The sequence below is a fragment of the Podarcis tiliguerta genome (assembly GCF_965153285.1).
Source record: "Podarcis tiliguerta genome assembly, chromosome: 1".
Taxonomy (NCBI): domain Eukaryota; kingdom Metazoa; phylum Chordata; class Lepidosauria; order Squamata; family Lacertidae; genus Podarcis; species Podarcis tiliguerta.
Window position 1 is genome coordinate 21030905 of NC_139534.1, and position 20397 is coordinate 21051301.

The 20397-nt window shown below is 45.0% G+C and overlaps 1 protein-coding gene across 1 annotated transcript; it reads left to right on the top strand.

Annotated features, from left to right (window-relative positions):
* The first annotated feature begins 827 nt into the window (after positions 1–827).
* PDK1 (pyruvate dehydrogenase kinase 1) lies at positions 828–19437 on the top strand. Its single transcript, XM_083411905.1, has 11 exons — positions 828–1460; positions 4051–4192; positions 4496–4567; positions 5321–5505; positions 5760–5855; positions 7021–7098; positions 9098–9174; positions 11264–11362; positions 12919–13029; positions 14741–14854; positions 14959–19437. The coding sequence occupies exons 1-11, from the start codon at positions 1343–1345 to the stop codon at positions 15097–15099; spliced, it is 1233 nt and encodes a 410-aa protein (XP_083268031.1). The 5' UTR covers positions 828–1342; the 3' UTR covers positions 15100–19437.
* Positions 19438–20397: the final 960 nt, after the last annotated feature.

A 20397-nucleotide genomic window follows, 5' to 3' on the forward strand; every position in this document is an offset into this window, starting at 1 on the left:
CTGCGGCGGGGTGTGCTCCCGTTGTTCGGTCCCAGCGCCTGCCAACCTAGCAGTTCGAAAGCACTTCTAAGTGCAAGTAGATAAATAGGGACCGCTTACTGGCGGGAAGGTAAACGGCGTTTCCGTGTGCGGCTCGGCTCGCCAGAGCAGCGATGTCACGCTGGCCACGTGACCTGGAAGTGTCTTCGGACAGCGCTGGCCCCCGGCCTCTTTGAGTGAGATGGGCGCACAACCCTAGAGTCTGTCAAGACTGGCCCGTACGGGCAGGGGTACCTTTACCTTTTACTATATCGTTCAGTGGGGTTTGTCCCCAGGGTGCATTCAGGATTGCAGCCAAAGTCACTCAAGACTGTACTCCTGTGCACTTAAGAATCATAGAATTGTATTGTGTACATTGCAAAAAAAGAGGGGGGATTGTTATTGTAGTTAACCACACATTAATCAGATATTGTATTTATAAAAACTGAGGGTACCTTTTCTCCTGTTCTGTTTCCCATATGGGTTTTATTTCTTGCTTATTTTCTTCATTTTCGTCTTATCTTACTCTGTGCCTTTGCAATTTTGTACTTTTTATTTTTTCAATAAAGAATTAAAAAGAGAGAGAATAACAGAATCGTAGAGTTGGCCTTACTGGGGAGCACATCCTACGTCTGAGCTCCGTTGCGTGGTGCGTTAAAGCTAACCCAATTCTCGCTGCCATCCCTGCCAGAGTCGTATCCTGAGTGGCTGGGCCAGAGAGTCTGGGGCAACCCAGTCTGATGGGCGGGGTATAATAATAATAATAATAATAATAATAATAATAATAATAATAATAATAATAATAATAATGTGGGATACCAGCTGCTTAAAGAGACACAAGGCACGCACGCAGCGAGCAGCACCGAAACGCAGCCAAAGAAGCGGGTGTAGGTAGCCAAATCTTTGAGGAGAAAAGGCGGCTCGGACTACAAGCACTGGATTCCCTCAGGTTGGAGCGCCAAGGAGCGGCTCTTCCGGACCCACCCGCCGCACCTTCGCGCCGCCTCGGCCCGCCTCTCCCCCCTCCTTGGCTGGGCGCCGAGAGGAGGAGGAGGAGGAGGCGCTGCTGCTGCCGCTCTTGTCGCCCGGCCCCTTGTCCCTGCCTGGCGTCGCCGCCGCCGCCCACCTCCTCCCTTCTATCTCCGCACAGAGCAGAGAACCTGCCCGGGAAAGCCACCGGCTTTTCGGCTTGCAGCTGCCGAGCCTGGAAATGGCGGCGGGGACGACCTGAAGGGGGGCCCAAAACGAGAGCGGAGCGCGCCGCGCCGCAGCTTCCCGTGCGCCCTGGTGCGCCTTGCGCGCCTCTCCGCGCCAAGGGGTCGCCATGAGGCTCCTCCGGGCGCTGCTGAGGAGCGTCTCCCCGGCCACTATCCCTCAGCAGGTGGACTTCTACTGCCGCTTCTCCCCGTCGCCCCTCTCCATGAAGCAGTTCCTCGACTTCGGTGAGTGAGCGCCGCCGCCAACCCGGTGGGAAAGCGCGGCGCCCCCTCGGTTTGCTCGCGCCCTTCCTTCCTCCCAGCGGCCCACCATTTTCTTCTCCCCGTGGGACACCGTCCCTTGCAGACCCTGCTTGGGGGTCGGAGGGCGCTAGGCCTCCCCTCGGCGACCCTCCCTCCCTCAGCCATGGCAGGCGCCTGGGTGCGGGCCCGGGACGCGCAGCCAATGGGAACGGGCGTCCTCTGTGCCGCCTCCCTCCGCTCCCATTCGGGTTCTGGGTTTGCAGGTCAGGAGGAGGAGGAGGAGGCCTCGCGTTGTCGCTTCGAGCAAAACAAATCCGACTAGGCTGCTGCTTCCGGAGTTGCCTGAGAGTTCAAATGTAATGAATGCTGCGGCGGCAGACGCAGAGTTGGAAGGGGGACCCCCAGGCTCATCTAGCGCAACCCCTTGCAGTGCAGGAATGTCAACACGCGGGCGGGGACCCCATCCAAGTTGACCCCGCTTAGCTTTGCAAATAGGCTCGCGCTTTTATTGCAGCAGCAGCAACAACAACAACACATTGCATTCCCGAGGCTGAGTAAACACGCCTGTGGTTGGCGGTGCAAGTTTTAATTAAGAGCTTTCATTAACACGCGCGCCCAAATTCTCTTGCTTAGTGTGCAAAGCGGCTGTTTCCAGCAAAGGGAAATTGCCACGCAGCTACCTTAACAGGCGAGGAAGGGATTCTTCTGGAGTCTGAGCAGAGAGGTGTGATGTTGTGTGCAAAGAATTCAGCTTTATTGGATGTAGCACCTTTTCTCTCTGCTCAGATGTGCCTTTTTATCCTGGGACAGTTTTCTGCCCTGGTTGTCATTATTGCAGAGGCCTGCACTTCCCAATCATAGTGTACGGAGTCCTCTTCTAAAGCCAGGATTCCATATTGTTAATTTCCCCCCAGAATGGACCATATATGAAATGGACATATATGTATGTGTGTGTTTCCTTATTTCCTTATTTATTGCAAGTGGCCCTGCTGAATGTTTTATACAACATGTGCATATTGCATCAGCTAAACTCTACACCCTTATCTGTTGAGAAGCAGTAACGTCCTATAATATCAGCCTGCAAGTGCCAGGTTTATATAATATCTTAAAAACATTTCAGCAATATTGTTCAAATCTAATCTGGTTTGTAGCCTGCCATTTGCCTCAGTGTATCTAATTGCAGCACTCTTTTAACACTACCATGTGTGACATGGCAGCTGATATGTTGTATTTGAACAGTGTTCCTGATAGCAGAAACATTATGAGGACTAATTTGGACTTTATGCGATAATTTCGCTTTTGCTAAGTACACCTCTGTGTTTGGTGTTTACAGTGCTCAGTAGCGTAAGAAATGTGAAGGAAAATGCGTATCTCCAAATATTGACATGTATCAGGCAAGTGTGGTGAATGAGCTCTAAATTGAGCATTAGCTAATACTGTGATATTATTGCTAGGAAATGAAAAAAACCATTTTGCCGCTCTTCAAGAGTGTGGGGTGGTTGTTTTTCTTATAGCAGTTGTGTGTTGTTGGCCTTACAACAATGTTACACAAGAAAAATATATTGCAGTGTCAGTTTCATTGCTCATGGAGTACACAAGGATTTCTGCTAAACTTGAGCAAAGCTACGTGATCACTTATTTTTTATAGAAACCAATGTTACTAATTTAATGCAGACCTCAACCTAATTTCATTGTGGCAGGTGACAGATGAGTCCGAAAGGATGGGAGTAGGGTAGGGCGAGGGGGGAATGGGGGAACAGCTCAAATGGATGGAGTAACGGAAAGAAGGTGACGGTTCATACCTCTAGCAAGAGCTATTTGACCCTCCGGTCGCAGCCCACTGGAGGAAGAGAGAGAGAAAAAGGGAGACCTGCCCACTGCCAGGTTGTGGTCCATAACAGATTACCCTCAAGTTGATATAGAGGTGACTAGAAGTGTCTTTTATCAACTTTGGTTGGTTAGGAAGTTACAACCGTTCCGGGATTGAGATAGCTAGACCTTGGTTGCCTATGCTCTGGGATCTTCAGAGTTGGATTACTGCTACGGGCTCATGGATAGGTCAGTTGGTTAGAGCATGGTGCTGATAACACCAAGGTTGCAGGTTCGATCCCTGTAAGGAACAGTTGTGTATTCCACAGAGCAGGCCTTTGCATGTGATTGTCCCTGACCTGTGGAATAGAATAGCATTCCTGTTCAGTTATGTCCCACCTGGCTAAATAGTTTTTTACTACCAAATGTTCAGGCTTCAGTCATGTTTTGTATGCATTTGCTGTTTTTGTGTTTTTAATCATCTTGTGTGTAAATCGCGTTGAGGCAGTGGTTTAGAAGGTGATTAATAAATTAATTGTCAGAATAAGAATCATTATGTAGCCCTCCTTCACAGGAAAAGGGTTCCCCATTTAGGATTTAAATGTTCCATATATTTGTGTGTGTGTGAGAGAGAGAGAGAGAGAGAGAGGGAATAACTACAAATTCTGTCCCCACATTTCCATAGTTGGGTTCAATGTTCCCTTTCTAACATCAAGTGGTTCTGCAGATATTGTTTGATTCCCATATTTTTCCCTCCTTTTAGGATCTGACAATGCATGTGAGAAAACTTCGTTTATGTTTCTGCGACAGGAGTTGCCAGTAAGATTAGCAAACATAATGAAAGAAATAAGTCTGCTTCCAGACAACCTTCTCAAAACACCTTCCGTTCAGCTCGTCCAGAGTTGGTAAGAATCAGTTTTTAAAAACGAAAAGCAAAACTGAACTTGGATATTTAATAGGCACAGCAAGTGATGATAGAAAATGTGAAGTGCCTTTACTTATTTTTTACATACCTTTGCTGCGTGTTTCCTTCTCACTTGTGAGGAAAGATTTGGAAGCTGAAAGCAGCCCTTTAAACCCTCTCCAATGTTATTTTGCTGAGTTAATGTATCTCGACTTTGTTAGAAATTGTTAGCAGGAAATGGCTAATAATTTCAGCTAGACTATATATATGACAAAGGCCAACCGTGCGGAAATTGTGTTTATAGGTACGTCCAGAGCCTTCAGGAGATCCTTGATTTCAAAGACAAAAGTGCTGAAGATGCAGAAGCTGTTTCTTGGTAAGTGCATTTTAATGCATCTGAATATATTGTAGCAATGGATTCTCTAAACTCTTTGTGTGCAGATGCTATTCTGCTTTGAGAAGATGAGTGTCATCCTTTTATGCCATTGAACAGATGTTAAGGGTGGTCTTCAGACTATTATGAATGAAGAGAAGTCAAATCTTTATAAGCGTTTAAAATAACAAGGGTTGATGGACCTTGCTCTGAAAATGATCATGGCTATGCTAACAGAGACAGACCCATACAGTGGTACCTCAGGTTACAGACGCTTCAGGTTACAGACTCCGCTAATCTAGAAAAAGTACCTCAGGTTAAGAACTTTGCTTCATGATGAGAACAGAAATTGCGTGGTGGTGGCAGCGGAAGGCCCCATTAGCTAAAGTGGTGCTTCACGTTAAGAACAGTTTCAGGTTAAGAACGGACCTCCAGAATGAATTAAGTTCTTAACCCAAGGTACCACTGTATTTGAAAGTTCAAATTTTTAGTCAATTTTTCCTTCCTGGATGATTTATTGAATAGCAAGATACTTTTTATAAAAGACCATTTTTTATTTATTTATTTTTTTGCACTGAATAGTTAAGTGGAAGCTGTGACTCTTGGGCACGGGTAGGGAAATATTGGCCCTTCAGCCCGCAGTCAGCGTGGTCAGTGGGAGTTGTAGTACAGCAATATATGGAAGACCATAGTTTAGCCACCTAGGGCCTTTAATGTGCCTTAGACCCATTTCACAGAGAGTGCACTTGGTTTCAGTTTTACAGATACTGTGATAACAATCCGGAATCGTCACAACGATGTCATTCCTACCATGGCTCAGGGCGTGATAGAGTACAAGGACCACTATGGTGTTGATCCAGTGACCAGTCAGAATGTGCAGTATTTTTTAGACCGCTTCTTCATGAGCCGTATTTCAATCAGAATGCTTCTTAATCAGCACAGTAAGTACTTTGGTTAATCGCGGAGATGAAACGTATGTGCAGAGCAACTGAGAGTGATTTTCTTTCAATAGCCAGGGGCTTGTATATGGAGCACCGTGTTTTAGCATTTTCCTTGTCTGTAAATGCCTGCCAGTTTTGTTCTTAAAACAATATATTAATTGTTTGTTCCCTGGATGTAAAAGCTGCTGCTGTTGCAGCCCATGAATTGTGAATTCACTTGTGATGCAGGTTTGTTATCTTCTTCCCTTTGGCAGCTTTGTTGTTCGGGGGGAAAGTCAAGGTCAACCCTGCTCATCCCAAACACATTGGAAGCATTGATCCGAAGTGCAGTGTGGTTGAAGTCGTAAAAGGTAACATCAGGTAGACTTATCAAGGAAAACAGATGTAATAGCAAATCACTGGGGGCAGTCTAAACGGGCTGTTGACTGTGTTTGACATCGTTCGTGTTGTCATTTATGCTGGTGGTTATAATCAGGACTGTGTGATACTTTGCCAAAAAAGGGGGGGAAATTCTCAGCAAGTTGATCCAAATTATACATAAAGAAAAGCTGAATTATAGAACTTGTAGACAATTTTTGTAATTTAGTCCTAAACTAGAGAGAGTGTAGGGACGCGGGTGGTGCTGTGGGTTAAACCACAGAGCCTAGGACTTACTGATCAGAAGGTCGGCGGTTCGAATACCCGCGACGGGGTGAGCTCCTATTGCTCGGACCCTGCTCCTGCCAACCTAGCAGTTTGAAAGCACGTCAAAGTGCAAGTAAATAAATAGGTATTGCTCCAGCGGGAAGGTAAACAGCGTTTCCGTGCACTGCTCTAGTTCACCAGAAGCGGCTTTGTCATGCTGGCCACAGGACGCGGAAGCTGTATGCCTGCTCCCTCGGCCAATAAAGCGAGATGAGCGCCGCAACCCCAGAGTCGGCCATGACTGGACCTAATGGTCAGGGGTCCCTTTACCTTTACCTAGAGAGAGTGTGAGACTTCACTTACTTGGCTGGAGAGTAAACTCCATGGATCTAAACAGGACTGACAACAGAGTAAATGTGCTTCGGATCACGGTTACTTCCCTATGCTTTTTATAGCGTTTATTTGGCTGGTCACCGGGGGCTACTGGAAATTTTAATCCGCTTTGGCTTCTGAGATTTTACCAAACATTGCTCACACACTTTCAGACACGTTCAACCTCAGGGACAATATATTTGACTTTTTTTCCCCTTAAAAAAAAAAAGAGAAAAGAAAGCTCTGGAAATTAAAATCTGCGTTACCATACACTTTTCCTGTACTTTGCACCGAATCGAGGCATGCATGCAGCTGTGGTTAGTAACTTGAGTTGTTGTGGCGAGAAATATTCATGATTGGTGTCAGCTGCAGTAATCAGCATTTCACTCCTGAACAGTTAAGAACTGGGCTGTCGTTAATCTGTTTCCTGACATTTTTAAAAACTTCCGCCAGGATATTGTGCAGAGCTGCGAAGTGTAAACCTTTAAACAAAATTGCTGTGCTTTAATTTTTTTGCAGACGGCTATGAAAATGCAAAGACCCTTTGTGACCTGTATTACATGAATTCTCCAGAACTTGTACTCGAGGAGAGAAACGGTAAGAACAGGAAGTGGAGTGGGTTATTAAAGGAAGTCACAAGTCCTTGGCAAGGATTTATCATGCACTGCCTCTCTTTTGTGCAGGTCTCCCTTTTTAGACTGTGTCTGCGGTAGTAGTGCCTATCTTTCCATTGGCTGGGCATCGCATGTGTGATGACTGTCTTGCTCAGTCTGCAGTGCAAACAGGTGCTGCCTCTGGTGCATAGAATGTTAACTGGGTATCCTGGGCACAGCCTTAAACATGATGTGTCTATATATGCCGATTTCATTATAGAAATATGCTATGGGGGACCTTGGGCGGCTGCATGTCTCTGTATCGTGTTTGCACAGTGAAAGAAACATGCTGCGTGTTGCAGGGTTCGCTGTGTAAAGTTCATAGCGTGAACTAGTGAAGTAGCTTTCGGTGTCGAGTTACCAGGGGTCAGCAAACTTTTTCAGCAGGGGGCCGGCCCACTGTCCCTCAGATCTTGTGGTGGGGTCGGACTATATTTTGAAGAAGAAAAAATGGAACAAATTCCTGTGCCCCACAAATAACCCAGGGATGCATTTTTTAAAAAGGACACATTCTACTCATGGAAAAACATGCTGATTCCCAGACTGTCCACGGGCCGGATTTAGAAGGCGATTGGGCCGCATCCGGCCCCCGGGCCTTAGGTTGCCTACCCATGAGTTACGCCATGGTTCATAACTGCGCCAGGCACATTTTGTTGTGAGACAGCCTATCCTACAATGATAACTACAACAGCTACACTGTGGGCGATACTTTTTCTTCGAATACTTCTTTGAAATGACCTATTTAAGGTTTACTTAGAACTTGCACATTGTGAACACATTTCAGCATGACGCGGGTGGTGCTGTGGGTTAAACCACAGAGCCTAGGTCTTGCCGATCAGAAGGTCGGCGGTTCGAATCTCCGTGACTGGGGTGAGCGCCCGTTGCTCGGTCCCTGCTCCTGCCAACCCAGCAGTTCAAAAGCACGTCAAAGTGCAAGTAGATAAATAGGTACCGCTCTGGTGGGAAGGTAAATGGCGTTTCCGTGCACTGCTCTGGTTCGCCAGAAGCGGCTTAGTGATGCTGGCCACATGACCCGGAAGCTGTACGCCGGCTCTCTCAGCCATTAAAGCGAGATGAGCGCCGCAACCCCAGAGTCGTCCCCGTCTGGACGTAATGGTTAGGGGTCCCTTTACCTTTAACACAGCCATGTAATGCTGCCAGATTAGGATTTTATTTCACTGGGCAGACAGTAAATCAGACATATATACACCATGTGCGACATTTTACTGAAAAGGTAAAGAGCTGCAACAACCTTCAGCGGTTTCTGTTGCAAGGAGGATGTGTGCTCGGCCTGTGACACACAAGCCACGGAGACAGCATTTATGGTATACCTCCAATATACCTTCTCAAATTGGTGAGTGGGCATCTTTTAGACAGATAATAAAATAGAAAAACAAATATTATGTACCTGGATCCAAATAAGCATCTATGTGCTTAGTTCCAACATACTGTATTTTTCGCTCTATAAGACGCACCTAGTTTTTGGAGGAGGAAAAGAAGAAGAAAAAAATTCTGAATCCCAGAAGCCAGAACAGCAAGAGGGATCGCTGCGCAGCAATCCCTCTCACTGTTCTGGCTTCTCTGATAGCTGCACAGCCTGCATTCGCTCCATAAGACGCACACACATTTCCCCGTACTTTTTAGGAGGGAAAAAGTGAGTCTTATAGAGCGGAAAATACAGTACTATTTTTGAAGTTTCAGAATAAATTTTTAATATGGTATTGGGGGGCAGAGGTTGCTTGTGTTCAACAAGGGGGAGGTGGGAATCCAAAAATAGCCCTGGATAGATATACAAGCTCTGTTTGGCATGCCTAAATAGGCTTTTTGAATCTGAGCCATTGTAAACTTCTAAGAGGGCCACACTGTTTGGTCGTGCTCAGTCAGGCCTTGCCAAAACTGACAGTTCAGCACTCAGTTGTTTTTTTGTTCCCCTCTTTTTACAGTAAAATCACCAGGGCAGCCCATGCAGGTGGTGTATGTCCCGTCACATCTCTACTACATGGTTTTTGAACTTTTCAAGGTTTGTGCAAAACACACACTGATACGTTGTGGATCCTCCTTCTCTGTTTTCTGTTGCCAAACTGTCAAGAGACAAGACAAACATGGCAATTCCTGACATTTGATACGCTGAAAAAAAGAGGGGGGGGGGTAGATCACTTTTAAAGACAAGCGCTTGAGGCTTACACACAATCTACTGTCTTAAAGGAGGTCTCCATAGGTATTCTGATGAGCCCGCAGCACCCTATCTTGTCCTCATGCAAATGCTGTTCTCCTGGTCATACCTGATAATGTCCCACATCTCAGCTAGATGTTTTATTTTCATTCCCGTCAAAAGACTCAGGTGAACATAATCTCATAGGGAAGTAGCCAGTGTACCAAGGAGCTCAGAGAAGAGCAGGCTGATTTTTGAGGCCTAGTAGGGCTTCAGGTTATAGGATGTGGGTGGTGCTGTGGTCTAAACCACAGAGCCTAGGGCTTGCCGATCAGAAGGTCGGCGGTTTGAATCCCTGCGACGGGGTGAGCTCCCATTGTTCAGTGCCAGCTCCTGCCCACCTAGTAGTTCGAAAGCATGTCAAAGTGCAAGTAGATAAATAGGTACCGCTTCAGCGGGAAGGTAAACGGCGTTTCTGTGCGCTGCTCTGGTTTGCCAGAAGCGGCTTAGTCATGCTGCCTGTATGACCCGGAAAAACTTTATGTGGAAGCAGACAAATGCTGGCTCCCTCGGCCAGTAAAATGAGATGAGTGCCGCAATCCCAGAGTCATCCGTGACTGGACCTAACGGTCAGGGGTCCCTTTACTTTTACCTTTACCTTTAGGGCTTCAGGTCAAGCTGTGATCACCAGGACTGGAGTTGGGCTTAGTACTTCAATGTGGGCCTGCAGATGTTGTTGGATTACAACTCTTACCATATTCAGGGTTGCCATATTACAAACTGAACATCTGGGCAGTTGTTGAGCCTTTTGAGGGGAGCAGGCAAAATTGTTGAGCTTTTTTAGGTTTGCCCAAAGATGCATAGTGTCGCAAAAATTGCCATTTCTCAGCTATTGTTATGGAAAATCAGGAAAGACGACTGCAATAACATGGGCTGCCAGGCTGCCATACATCTGGAATTTCCCAGACATTTCACCGATTCCCACCCACACACAGTATTCCGGATATTTCCAGGAAATACCGGACATATTGCAACCCTGTCATATCTGAGCATTGGCTAGGCAGTCAGAAGTGGAGTGTCCCCATGCCTGAACTGGCATTATTCCTCTATGTTTAGGTGGCAGCTGTGGTCATGACTGCCTTTTAACATCTGGAGATTCCCCACCCCTAGGGGATCCCTTTATGTGCACAGGGTCGCATGTGAGAATGATAGAGTTGTCCTCCAGATTTTGTTTCCATGGATTGCTCTGCAAGTAAAGGGACTCGATTTCATATCTAAAATACAAAATATACATTGTTGCCTGCATTTAAATTCTAAAACGGCAGGGAACAGAATTCAGACTACTGTTCCCGTTCTTGCACTGCATCCATGAAATAACTTTCAATCTTGAAAGACAGAAATAACCAAATACTAGTCAAGTCGGTTGGGTAGCTTCATAAAATGTTTACAAAGCAGGAAGCAACTTTATAATGTATTCTGGAACAAGTTTATTCTAAAATCTTTTGAATCATTATGTGATCACAGCTAAATGGAACTGTTTTATTAAATTACCAAGCTAAAATGATGCGGGTGGCGCTGTGGGTAAAACCTCAGCGCCTAGGACTTGCCGATCGCATGGTCGGCGGTTTTAATCCCCGCAGCGGGGTGCGCTCATGTCGTTCGGTCCCAGCGCCTGCCAACCTAGCAGTTCGAAAGCACCCCCAGGTGCAAGTAGATAAATAGGGACCGCTTACCAGCAGGAAGGTAAACGACGTTCCGTGTGCTGCGCTGGCTCGCCAGATGCAGCTTGTCACGCTGGCCACGTGACCCGGAAGTGTCTGCGGACAGCGCTGGCTCCCGGCCTCTAGAGTGAGATGAGCACACAACCCTGGAGTCTGGCAAGACTGGCCCGTATGGGCAGGGGTACCTTTACCTTTACCTTTAATTCGGCCATTACTTCCATGTTTTGAAATCTTAGAATGCAATGAGAGCTACAATGGAACATCATGCGGATCGAGACGTTTACCCTCCAATTCATGTCCACGTCACATTAGGCAATGAGGATTTAACTGTGAAGGTAATGGCATTGTTTACTCTCTCATTTCCCACTTTGTAGTAGTCCTGGCAAACGGTTAAAGCACTGGTTTTCCAGTAATTTTCACCTTGATGTGCATTTACCTGCCATGGGCATTTTGCGTGTTTATTTACCTGGTCATAAAATAGCAAGTGAAAGAAGCATATATGATTCAAACAGGACTGCTAGAGTATTTTGCCAATTCAGGGATCTTCTGATCCAGGATGAGGAGTTCAGCCTATTTTGGACGTGGTTGTGCTCCCCGTAACATTCAGATGAGCAGCTGGGAGATGCTCCTGGATCTATCATTATTCTTGGATGTTTGACTGGCAGCTGTGGTCCTGAGTGCTTTTCTCCAGCTGCAGCCCCCTCTTGAACTGAACAGGCCTGGTCACAGTCATAGTAATATCAAGAGTGGACTGTCTGCCATTGTAGAGCGTTCTGAAACTCGATCCAAGGCTGCCAGGGTTTTAAACGGAGCCAGACAGGTAGGATGCATTGCTACAATATTGTTTCATCTGCAGCGATGGCCAGGGCCTAGGATTTCTTGATCACCTCCTCTCATATGTAGCTTCTCAATACCCTATTCCACATTGGAGAACCTGCACTATGCCCTGGTGTCATCTGAGGTTCAGTGGATGGTTGTATGAGCAGACTCTCAATTGCTGCCTCCTCAGCTGTGAAATATCCTATCTATGATACTCTGCTGGATTCCCAGCTTGTGGTCCAAACCTGCCTTTAAACAGACCTTGTAGGGATTATATCTTTTGTAGATTGGGGTTGCTATTGAAATGTTTTCTGTTGTTTTTACTTATTTGGCATTGAAAAAGAAATCTTTGGTTTTGTATGATTTGCATTATTATATTTCTATTAGCTGCCTATTATTCTATTAGAGGAACGTGGGTGGTGCTGTGGGTTAAACCACAGAGCCTAGGACTTGCCGATCAGAAGGTTGGCGGTTCGAATCCCCACAACGGAGTGAGCTCCCGTTGCTCGGTCCCTGCTCCTGCCAACCTAGCAGTTCGAAAGCACGTCAAAGTGCAAGTAAATAAATAGGTATTGCTCCAGCGGGAAGGTAAACAGCGTTTCCGTGCACTGCTCTAGTTCACCAGAAGCGGCTTAGTATGCTGGCCACATGACCCGGAAGCTGTACGCCGGCTCCCTCGGCCAATAAAGCAAGATGAGCGCCGCAACCCCAGAGTCGGTCGCGACTGGACCTAATGGTCAGGGGTCCCTTTACCTTTTTGTTATTCTATTAACTGTCTCGAACATCCAAACTAACTGAAGAGTAGTGTATGAATCGTTTTGAAGAAGTACATTTTGTGCATGCAGGCCAACATTCACCATTCATTCATTCAGTTAGTATAGCACACTATACTCGCAGGTCTCAGGGCAGTTCCCTAGGTAAAAGCACAATATAAAAACATTAAATACATAATAAAAAATACAAGGTGTATGTTTCTGATGTAAGGTTGGGTATGCCAGCATTTGTTTTTAGCCAGATCTAGAGCGTGTGGCATGAATCGTCCCCAAGTCCTAATCCCCCCTCCACATTCTAGATGTGTGATCGTGGTGGTGGTGTTCCTTTGAGGAAAATAGATCGGCTGTTTAACTACATGTATTCAACTGCACCCCGCCCCCGTGTTGAGACATCGCGAGCAACACCTCTGGTATGTAGGCCATTTTTATGTGATACCTCGCGTTGCCAGTTGGCAAATTAGTTAGTTGAAATGGTTAACAAAATATTTTCTTGTACATTAAAGGGGGTGGCCTTTTCCAGTTGAGGGCAGCATTCCTTTGGGGTAATGTGGGGGGTGGGGGCAAAAGCCAGTAGCGGGTACATGCAGAGCTTCTTGCTCTTTCTTGCTTTCTTTCCCCACCCTTCTCCATTTCTTGCCTCCCCAGCAGGCTACCAAGGAAAGGACAGATCACTCCTGCCAGACGTAAATTTGCAGAGAGGTCTTTTGAAATTAGGCAAAGAGCCACATGAAATTAGGCCACCCTGGCTGTAGGCTGCCCATACACAGATCCATTGCTTATGTTAAATATGGGCCAGAATGATGTTATCAATAACTAAAGCCAGTATCCAGAGTTCCACTGTTGCATGTATAAACAAACTTCCAAATGCAAAAAAAGGAAAAAAACTTCAGTGAAGAAAATCAGGCTGTAGCAAGGCACTGTTCCATCAGTAAAACCCTGCTTTGTGCAGTTAATGATGCTCCAGTTCATGGGCAAGAACAGCCTCACTGCCATTTTTGCTCCCTGCTTTCTAGAGTGGTTTGCAACTATTTTAAATGCTAATAAGTTTAAGGCTGAAGATTCTGTGAGCTGGTGCCTATATTGTTTTGGTGGCTTATCTGGGCATTTTTTTATACTCCACAGCAAGTCAAAGAAGAGCATTGTTCAGCGAGACAAATTCATACACCATTAGGTCCTGTGTCTGCTTGTTCTTACATTTCATCTGAGTTTCTGTGCTGTCTTCTACCACATTATCTAACACTTGTCTTTCCTTATGCCGAGTGGTTATACATCTGATAATGCCAGTCATGTCACACAGTGAAATTACCGAATATCCATTTCAGATGCCCATGCGATCCTATCAGAAGAGAAAATTGCATGCAGATGCAATAGGGATAAATGAACAGCTTTTTTTTCAAGGGCAACTGAACAGAAGAATGAACAGGAGAGGAAGACCCAACTGGTGTGGCTTAGTGGTTAAGGGTGTTGCATCAAGGGCCTGGAAGACTCGGGTTCAAATCCCCAGTGTTGAAGCTTACAGAGTGACATTGGGTCTTTCTCACAGCTTTGTCGTGAGATTAAAATGGGGAATAAAAATGTATGCTACCTTGAGCTCCTTTCAAGGAAGGCAAGTTATAAATGTAATAAAAATAAATAACTGCAAGCTTCAGTTTCATCTGAATAGGAAGCCATTGGCACGGATCGGGAAGAATATTAGAGAACACCTACCTGCAGTTTTGTCTTCATTTTCTTTTCACTGTAAAAGTAACTCCCCTTTTCTCATGTTTGTGTCCAGCAACAGAATGCTTTTGCTCTAGCAAATGTTGATTATATTGGGCGGGATTCAACAGACAAGTCCCACTAGCAGAAGCTCACACAAGGACGCGATGGGGGTTTCCACTGTCTTTCCCTCGCACCCCCCAAAATTGGCGGCGGGGGGGGGGGGTGTCAAGAAGACCCCAGAACGTCGCAGGGAGGGAGGAAGAAAGGAAGGGGACCATTCTGGATGGCAAGCTAAAATGCTTGTGCTGGTGCAATGATCAAAAGAGTGCAACTTGGAACTCCTCCCATTACTATTTTTGTTTTTCATGTTTTAGCTAACTCTCTTGTCGGTTTTTGTGTCTGTGTGTGTGTTATGTTTAGGCTGGATTTGGTTACGGCTTGCCTATATCCCGTCTCTATGCTCAGTACTTCCAAGGAGATCTGAAGCTCTATTCGCTAGAGGGTTATGGTACAGATGCTGTTATCTTCATAAAGGCATGTTATTTATCACCCGCTTTGACAAACGTCTTTCCATTTAAAAGGCAGGATCTGATGATGGCTAAGTTATATTGAACATTGTCCTTTCCTTCTCTCTGCAGGCTTTATCAACAGAATCTGTTGAAAGACTGCCGGTATATAACAAGTCAGCTTGGAAACATTACACAGCGAATCATGAAGCAGATGACTGGTGTGTCCCAAGTAGTGAGCCAAAAGACATGACTACATTCCGCAGTATATAGCCATATGGGACAATATGTGGTGTGCAGAAGATAGCCTTAGTACACAGTTCATGTTAGGACTGTGTAAGTCTGGTTTACTACAGTACAGCTCTAATATTTTGTATGGGGGAGCACACAATTTCACTAAACAGGAGTCAGAAAACCACGTCTTTTCTAGAGCAGTGTTCGTTTAAAAAAGTGAGTATGCTAAATTCATTTCAATCATTCCATCTTAAATTGCTTCAGCAGGTAGATCTGGTGTATCAAGTTCTAGATTTTATATGAAAAGGTCAGTGCACAGCTTGTTCAAGTATTGTACAATTTCACTTGCCAAGCATTCTAATGAGACTTCCATGGAAAACTTAGTTGAATTAAAGAACTGCAATGTTGTAAACCTTATCTGGGAATCAGTTGCACTAGCACAGCATTACAATGTGAGAAATACTAGATAAAACGTGATCATGCTTTTTTTCTAGGAATCAAACAGTTTGAGCCTTCTAATATTAGACACCATAGTTCTTCTAACAAACCACATGCATTTAATTTCATACATGATCCAGCTTGAGTTTCATTAATATTAATTGGGAAGTTTAGCACATAATTAAATATCTCCCACTAAAATCAGTGGCACTTGATAACATTTACATTTGGCTAGCTTGTGCCTTGTGTAGGAAGTTTGAATGAAAATCTCAAATCTGGTAGTGCATAAATATGTTATTCTTTAGATGGCGTTCCAAGAATGAATATTTGCCTCTCTTCAGAATATTCAGGCATAATGAATTGGATCCCAAAAATGATGAGTTGAACTTCACTTATGTAGTGGGAGTTTCCTGCCACCACCAAAGTTGGTTCTGAACATTGAAGGACTGTCTGGAATGGCATATGATGGGGTACAGGGGCTGTAGTGGGATAGGGGATTATGGAGAATTCAGTGGGGCTGACTTGTGGGAGTGCCTTGCCACACGCACAGGACATCTCTGGATCCAGCCCTTTTATATCAGCAGTTGGAATTAATGCAAAAACGCTGAACATGATCTGGACAAAATGGAATTGCTGGAGAGGCTTAAGCGAGTCCTCAATTCTCCTGTTGAAATTAGTGGTATTTGAAAGTGCTTAAACTTTTGATGAATTTTGCTTTTCAGTAAATGAAAGTTGTTAATAAAGCACAGCCTGCCTCCTAATTTAATGCCACTGATACTTGCACTGATTTTTGCAAAAATGAAACAGGCCTCAGGTTGTTAAGAAAGTTTGGACATTATGCACATAGTACTTTTGACATCTAATTGCTATGGTATGTTTCTTTGCACTATTATAGTATTTCTTTTAAAATATTTGGATATGTTCAGCTTCTTAAGAATGAAAAGAAACTGGAGCAATAACAACGTATTAGTTCTCTTTTAAAAATGTGGTATACTTTCTGTTCCGAGCTGATGTTTCTTGCTGCTCTAGCCTATTAAATACTTCTATACATATTTAACTTCCTGTTTATGCTCTATCTTCTATAAACATGTGGCCAGCTGCCAAGTAGTAGAATGAAAGCAATTTAATTTCACTGAATTCAGCCAAATTCTGGGGTATTTGGTAGTCTCTAATACTGTCATGGTAACTTGCAAACTCAACAAGAAGCGGATGGACGATTGCAGCCAGTATTGCAAGGAATAATCAGGACAGGAGCTATCTAGTAAGTTGTGCGTACATTATAGAAAGCACAATTGGTATCTATCTGAAGGGTAGTTTCCCATTGGCAAAGCAAAGCCTGTTGAGTTGGGTTATAGTTCCAACTGGTGGTTGAAGGTAGAACAAACATTTTGGGAAGTAAAGAGCTCCCACATCTAGTTTGCAGACTTGCTAAGCCCGAAGTAGGTTACAGGAGTGAACCTAAAATATAAGTATAGAACAAGATACTGGGAGAACAAGGATCAGCTAGGCCTGACTCCCGCGTGTGCATGTCTGTCTGTTTCTATATATAAATAAAAATGCAGATTACTGCATGGGAATGAGTGAATAATAAAGTTGCAATCATTAAAAGTAGGGTGCAGTAGCCTTGTGGTGCCAATGAAAGCTACCCTTCAGGTAGGTACCAATTGGTATTTTTCCCCAACTGACAACACAAGGCTATATAGATGGGATGTACCAAAAATTACCCCCAACTAGGCTGGGACCTAGAAAAGAATTTTTGTTGAGAGAGAGATGCTCTTACCAAACGCTTCTTCAGCCTAAGCACAGGAACCAATTTTACAGTATCTCGTGAAGGTACTGGGAGAAAGATCACACAGAGAAAGGAAAGGGAAAGGGTAAGGGGCTGCCAGAGGCTGCAGATGGACTGCTTTCAGAAGCCATAAGCAGCTCTGCTGTCTGGCTGTAATCAGGTTGTGTTCAACATATGTGCCCGAGGTAACCAGGCCCTGATGGTGCTAGTAAGAGCATGTTTCAACAGCTCCGCTACACACACAGCTACCTTCCTCAACAGTCAGCATGCAAGGGAATGGTGGAGGGATGAGAAAGATAGAGACAGATGGGTTTTTTAAAAATTAAGCAGAGAGAGAAGGGAGTGGGGCATAAAAAAATAGTAGGTCATTGACAGTAAGGTGGGAGCAGAGAAAGTGATGGGTTGAGGAATGAGAAACTAAAGTCCAATAGAGAGCGGGACTGAGAAAAACAGTGTAGGACCAAGAAAAAAAGGGGGGGGGGAGGTAGCAAAAGCAGGAAACATTGACCTGAGGACAAAAGCCAGTGGAAATTTTAAAGGGACATTGCTGCTTTTGCCAACAGCAGGAGTGAACTGGATTATGGGAACTGCCTACTTCTTAAAATGTTCATCCTGCCTTTGACCACCTGGTGGAGCCATAAAGCAGCCAGATAGTCTTGCATTGCCAATGGGGGAAAAACAGTTGCTCACACACCCAGACATCTAAAGCAGCTATGGTACATTTTTTTACTCAACAGGCACAAACTCTTATTTGCTGCATGTACACACAACCTCAGGTCCTAACTTGGTGTTGCATTTAAAATTCCTTTATATCCAGCAAACGTGGCATAAAATAGATAATGCTCTCTTCACCTTCTCTTTGGTTCCTAGCCCTTCCCTTGCAGTTTTTGCCGGCAACGTTTAATTCACCTCCACAATTGCAGTGTTCATGTGATGCCTCCTAGGCAAGATCCTCCATTAAGATGCACACGCAGAAATCAAAGAATGCAGTTTAGCCACTTTGCAGTAGCTGAGGTGCCGGATTAAAGGGTACAGTGCCATGATTGTAAACATATTTACTCAGGAATGAAACCCTTTTCAGAGTAATGGCAGTGCCAAATGATGTGTTAAGATTTTTGGTGATAGTGGGGAAACAGCAAAATAGACCCACCTGCACTTTGGAGCATCTTATTAGGAAATTCATTATGTCAATTGGATCATAGAATGTGCTGTGCAGAATGAAACTGCCCTTGGCTATAGCAGCTTAGTAGGGAAGTTTTCAAATTAGACACATACCAAGCTACTGCTTTAAGGTGTCACAGTCTTTGGGAGTAAAACATGTGAGCTAGTAAAGAGTACAGTAGGTTTGGCATCATAAAAAACCAACAACACTCACATTTGCACCTGCCTGCCGCTTATGAAGGTTTGATCATCTGGAGGTGGAGGGGCTGAATGATATACTGGAATTAGTATCGTCTATTCATGTCAAATATGAATTGTAATCAGGGCTTCAGTCCTCATCCAGTAGTCAGAGGAACTGCATGTGCACTGCTGTACTATGGATGCTGGTTGATTCCACGCTTGCCTTCCGGACTGCCAGGGGATTTGCACGTACACATCTGGATACGCATGCACATTGTCCCAGCTGGATGATTATTTTAAGTATGTTCAACCATCAGTCTACTGAAGGTTTACCACTAACCAAAGCAACTGTTTGTGGTAGCAACCTCGCTGTTCGGTCGTAGGCACAATGAGTTCATTTGCTACTTTAAGGTTTGATTCCTATGAACAAAGCATTTCGGGAGAAAATAATTTATAATGCTACTTTATATTCCAGGCAACTCCCTGTTTGCACAGGGGTTGCGTTCTGGGTCATCTCGCGTGTCAGTGGAGTGTGCGTAAGCTTGCCCCATTCCGCTCCCTTCAGGGGCTGAAAGCAGTGCTTGCGTCGGCAGTCGCATGCCAATAAAACTCACACAAAATGGTTGCCATGTGTATTCCCTTGCTAGAGCTAGATTTGGAAAGAATTTTGATTGCAGGTGGAAGAATAACATTACAACAGCCAGGCATTTTGTATTCGGAATTTTAACATTGTACTGTGAAAATTTTGGCTTGCAAGAAAGAGGATTACTGTGATTTTTATAATAATAAATCCTAAGCATTTTAAAAAATCTGGCACTCCATTGATTAATTGCATGATAACTCCTGGTGTCTGTCTTGTATTATCACTTAGTTTGGAAACACTGGGTCATCCCTTGTTAAGGCTGTAACTCCAGTCGTCTAATTGGTTATGGTTGCTGAGGCTGGTGAGTTGGGAGTCTGACAACATCTAGTGGCCCACAAGTCCTCTGCTGCAATAGTCTTCAGGTGTGTTCCATCTATGGGCTGCCAGACAAGCTCACCTTGACAACTATCTTCCTTACATACAATGGGAAAAGGTACTCTTCCATAGTAGTGGGGTAGGAAAGCTGGGGGGGGGGGGTTCACATCTGGCATCCAATGTGCTCATTTGGTTTCAGATAGTACATGGGTAGAAGAGCCTGGACACAAATTTTCACAGCTGTAGTGGCTATGGTAGTTCATTTACCAGAAGTAATGTATTTAGCATTAACTCTGGAAGTGTGTGGGACGTGGGTGGCGCTGTGGGTTAAACCACGGAGCCTAGGACTTGCCGATCAGAAGGCTGGCGGTTCGAATCCCCGCGATGAGGTGAGCTCCCGTTGCTTGGTCCCTGCTCCTGCCAACCAGCAGTTCGAAAGCACGTCAAAGTGCAAGCAGATAAATAGGTACCGCTCCGGCGGGAAGGTAAACGGCGTTTCCGTGCACTGCTCTGGTTCACCAGAAGCGGCTTGGTCATGCTGGCCACATGACCCAGAAGCTGTACGCCAGCTCCCTTGGCCAATAAAGCGAGGTGAGCGCTGCAACCTCAGAGTCGGTCATGACTGGACCTAATGGTCAGGGGTCCCTTTACCTTTACCTGGAAGTGTATACTCAATTCTGAGCAAACTAAGCCTCCTAGAGCGAAAACCTCCTAGGAGGCTTAATTCGGTCAGAATCAAGTACAGTGGTGCCCCGCAAGACGAATGCCTCGCAAGACGGAAAACCCGCAAGACGAAAGGGTTTTCCGTTTG